Genomic DNA, 4,776 nt, shown 5'->3' on the forward strand with positions numbered 1-4,776 from the left:
GTGAGTTTAATTTATCTCCAGCTCTGCTTATCTTTTATTATTCTACTTTTATATCAGATTACACGTTGCTATTAGGTTATGGGATAATGTGTGTGTGTGTGTGTGTGTGTGTGTGTGTGTGTGTGTAGCTCTGCCTGTGCTGCTGGATGTGGTCGGGGGTCCCGAGAGTCTTCCTGCAGACGAGCAGACACAGGAAATGCTGAGAGGGAAACTGCGCATTCTGCAAGCTGACAGCACCGAGGTCAACGCTCTGTTCATGGTACACACACACACACACACACACACACACACACACACCTGGCATTTTACGCTGAACAAGAGTCCAGTTTCTCAACAAGTTATGAATGACTCGGTTTGTAAAGGCTGTCCGTCTGCTTGGTTTGCAGGACTGCTTCAAGTTTTGTGTTAAAATGGTAGCTTAAACATAAACAATATATATTCGAAACCCAAAGAATAAGTTATAAAACAGAAACGAAAGGAAATCTAAATCTTCAAAATAGTTTGTGATTACATTGATGCGACTGATCCTTGCAGATCAATATCCTTTCACTAGTTAATTTCATATTGGTTGTGGTTGACTCTAAATATCTGAATATCCAAAGAAACTTCTTAAGCCACTCCTTAATAATACATTTTTTTTTCTTTATTATAGCTAAATTATACTACATTTTGTTTTCTCTCTCTCTGTCTACAGGAGCTGTCTACTCATCTGATCTCCATCAACAGTGAAGAAAATATTATTTTTGTCACATTCAAAACATTTGAAGAAATATGGAAGTTCACCACATATTACACAATTGGTAGGTATTTAAAATAAGGCTAAAGTGCAAAAGAGAGAAATGTTATTGTCATTTTTTGTTGTAATTGTAGTTTTCATATTTCTGACCTACTGTATGGAGTACTGGGTAGTAATGATCATGCTAATACAGCTATTTCTGCTGCTAGCAAACATAATGCCAGTAGTTATAGTTCAGAAAGTGTGTTCAAGAATAGGTCTGTTCATAGTATCACTTCTTCCTCCTGTGCTGCAGGTTTCCTGGGTCGCTGTATGGAGGATCTGTTGTTAGACCAGAGGTTTTGTCTCAGTTCTCTGGAGGAGGACATCAGGATCCAGGTCTCCATTCAGGAGGAGACCCTCAGCCTGATATACAAAGGCATACTCATGCAGGAAGGTGGGGGACAGCACTAACAGTAGCTAATAGTGGCCTCTAAAAGTTGGGGAAAGTGGAAACATTACATACCCAAGAGCTGTAATTAAACCAGTGATTTTGGACCACTGTGTTCAACACCAGTGTGTTGTGAGAGATTGTCAAGTGTGCCGTGGGAAATTAACAAATTGGATTGTCAAGTGTGCCGTGGGAAATTAACAAATTGCACTTAATCGGTCCCCAAAAATATTATTAAGTTGCTGCAGATAGTTTGTTAAGCGTCTGTGCCTTCAATGTACTGGCTGGCTAATGAAATACTCTTCCATGCCAGTGGGTGGCAGTAGGTAGGGCGATAATGATGTTAATTTAAGACACTAGAATTAAGTGATGTCAATGGAGACAAACAGCAATGGATTAATATTTGAAGATGAAAAAGGCAGAACTGGGTCCTGGACAAAAATCGGAGTGATAGTCAACAGCAATACAAAATGAAAACGTGTCATTAAGTCACTTGAAAAAAAAAGTAAAGTTGAAAAACACTGATTTGAACCAATAATGATCTTTTAACAAATCACATGCAACGGACAATTTTAAATAAAGAAATATATGACATGCTGACAGTTCACATGGCTATCTTTAGGGTCTTTCTTTGCTAGCTGTAGCACCAACCAGATGTTCGACAGCTCCACCTCTGGAGGGGACCTGTACCTGGAACAGGGGGAAATAGCCCAGTTCGAGCCCCCCTTCCTGGGCTCAGGGTGGACCATGCTCTGCCTGGCTGATGGAGGCCGAGGCACTGCACCCAGACCTGCTGTGAAGCCCGTCATGCCTTTTTATCAGTGAGTCACATTATGGGCTCAATACAATCTCATACAAGTACTGTATGTCTCACTGATCTGTGAACAAACAGTCAAATATAAAGTTCTCACATGATACGATCTGTCCACAGGTGGTTTCTTAAATCCTGTGCAGAAGGCATTTTAGTTGGTGATGGGAAACCCTCCTGTGACTTCCCTCTGCAGTTTGGTAAGTGCAGTTTATTTTCCCTCTAAAAATAAGATAAAGAATCTGTTTGAATTATGAACACACCTTTATATTGAGGGCTCAATTTGATTATATACGGTAGCTGACTTGGGCAAAGGAGCTACAACAGCCCAAACACTACAGCTTCAGAAACAATGCAAGTATAAAACATTTTTCTTTATTGCAGGTTTATTTTGGAATGCAGCATTTTGTATTTGCAGTGTTTCATTAATAGGCGCTTTCACACCGCAGCACTTTTCCCACAAAGGTTCATCAGAACTTAGTTCATGAGAAATCTTTAGTTCTCATGAACTAAATAACCGGAATAAGTTCCTGGGGAAGGATTAGGCAAATGAAGCCGCTGACGTCACTTCTTCTTCTTCTGCTTTGGGTTTACTGGCAGGCCGCAAACAACTTCACGGCGTATACTGCCACCCGAAGTCCCCGGCCGGAAGTCCCCAGAGTTGGGGACTGGCTTCTACTGAAGCCTTCCGAGTAAATCGCCAGAACGCCGACACCTCCTCATGTCCACCGCTCCCATGTTTTCTTTTGTGTTGCCATAAGTTAGTCTCTCCGCGTTTGTGCGCTGGGTTAATGCTAATGTTAATAATGCTAATGCGAGGATAATAAAATGGCGGCTTCACAAAACTTTTTGGGAGTTTTACGGGGCGTGGTTTTCAATCCGCCCAGCCAATCAGAAATAGGAAACTTTTTCTCCCACGAAAGTCCCTGCTCTCTAGCAGGGACGGAAAAGGGGGTAAAAAGGTTCTCATTAACTAATTTTGGTTCCGGATTTTTCCGGATTTTTTTGGTGTGAACGCGATGTTTTGGAACTAAAGTGGGAAAAGTACTGCGGTGTGAAAGCGCCTAATGCCACATTTTAAGTAAACCATGTGCATATTTTGTCAAGTTGGTGAAGATGTTTCTTAATTTAGAGGTCTTTTGGCACATTTGGATTTTCATATTTGCATTGTTTCTGAAGCTGCAGCGAGTTTCTCCAAAAGGGAGAGTTTTGGGCCGCTTTTGCACGTCAGCCATACTTACATATTGCCTGAATCTTTTAAACGCGTTTCAATTTCTAACACTGGTATAATTTCAAGATGCCTCTTCTTTACTTTAAACTTTAATCTCTTTAGTATTTCTTTGAAAATGTTTGCCTTTTCCCCCTCTCTCCACAACTGAGATTTAAACTGCTTTTCACATTGGGTCTTCAACAATTCAACTGAGAGGAAATCCTCCCTCTGTAACGACTGTCCAACTGACATCTCAACCACTTTACCTGCACACACATCAACTGATACTTCAAGTCCTTTAAGGCCACAGATTTAAAAAAATTTGAGTCCAAAAAAAACTATTCAGCACTGAAAAAACAAATTTAACCTAACTGTATTAGGTTAGTTGAAAGCAATAATATTAGCCGCTTTCACACCAAGTACTGTGCCGTACTTAGTGCCGGCACTTAGTGCCCCGGCACTTAGTACCCCAGGGCACTAAGTACCAATCGCGTTCACACCGGAGTACTTTTCCCAGAGAGAAGATTACGCAAATGAGCCGCTGACGTCACTTTGTCTTCTTCTGCTTTGGGTTTACTGGCAGGCCGCAAACAACTTCACTGCGTATACTGCCACCGAAAGTCCCCGGCCGGAAGTTACTTCCGAGTAAATCGCCAGAACACCGATACCTCCTCATCTCCACCGCTCCCATGATTTTTTTGTGTTGCCATAAGTTAGTCTAGAGTGGTTCAAACATAAAGACTGCCATAGTAAAACCCTAATAGGAAGACGTCATTGCGTCAACACAAGGAGATACTTGCAACAGGAGAACGTGTGACCTTATCACAACGGAAAGGAGAGGTAGGTTGTGTGTTATTTATAGGAAGACTGGACCTTTCCACTTTGGTGCATTCTTGTTCTATTATATGAGATAACGTTTAGTAAATTGTTGTCGATTGAGACACTAGTAACCATTTTAAAGGGGTCATTGAGTGACCCCATTACAGTCACCTCCCAAGGTGGTCCGAACAGAAGTGGTCTGGGTGAAGAGGCACCGGAGGAAGGAGGGACACTTGGTGAGTTTTGTTCTGTGGTTCTTCAGTTGCTACTACTTACGCTAGTGGTCCCGGTACGAGCGAGTTAGACCCGGGGGGTCGTAGCAATGAGGTAACACCGTTCCTGTCCAGGAGACCGAACTTGTTTTCTCTAACCTAATTTAACGGTGACATGAAAATAAATGTTATTTCATGTCACCTCATAAGTCTGCTCGAGTGACTTTTTGACTTTTGGCATATCCAATACAACTTTCGTTATTAAATTCAAATTTATTTTTTATATCCGAGTGAATAATCCGCGCAAGTGCGGCCTCATGAAAAGGGGGGCATGAAAAGGGCAAACCAAGGCACTCATGGGGAATACAGCGCAAGTGTGGTTTTTTCATGAATCACGGCCCTTGCAAAATGGAGGTAAAAATCACGGGACGATGGTTTTTTTCATGGTTAAAGATAACCGACCCCGTTTAACGTTGGTGCGGTGGACTTTGCAAAAAACTTCGGGGTAAACATAAAGACCGTAATCGTTAATAATCGTAATTCGTAATAAGGGGGCGCGTG

At 41.8% G+C, this 4,776-nt stretch overlaps 1 protein-coding gene across 1 annotated transcript in view; it reads left to right on the forward strand.

The window, feature by feature from the left end:
- The first annotated feature begins 128 nt into the window (after positions 1–128).
- Positions 129–4,776, forward strand: part of LOC104940793 (uncharacterized) — a 100,599-nt gene continuing 95,951 nt past the window's right edge. Inside the window, exons 1-5 of the mRNA XM_010765770.1 lie at positions 129–259; positions 695–800; positions 1,032–1,172; positions 1,789–1,987; positions 2,098–2,174. Of these exons, the coding sequence (XP_010764072.1) occupies positions 197–259; positions 695–800; positions 1,032–1,172; positions 1,789–1,987; positions 2,098–2,174 (586 nt within the window). The 5' untranslated portion in view covers positions 129–196. The remainder of the gene's footprint in view (positions 260–694; positions 801–1,031; positions 1,173–1,788; positions 1,988–2,097; positions 2,175–4,776) is intronic.

Source organism: Notothenia coriiceps, unplaced genomic scaffold (assembly GCF_000735185.1).
Source record: "Notothenia coriiceps isolate Sejong01 unplaced genomic scaffold, NC01 NC01_scaffold00002654, whole genome shotgun sequence".
Classification (NCBI taxonomy): Eukaryota; Metazoa; Chordata; class Actinopteri; order Perciformes; family Nototheniidae; genus Notothenia; species Notothenia coriiceps.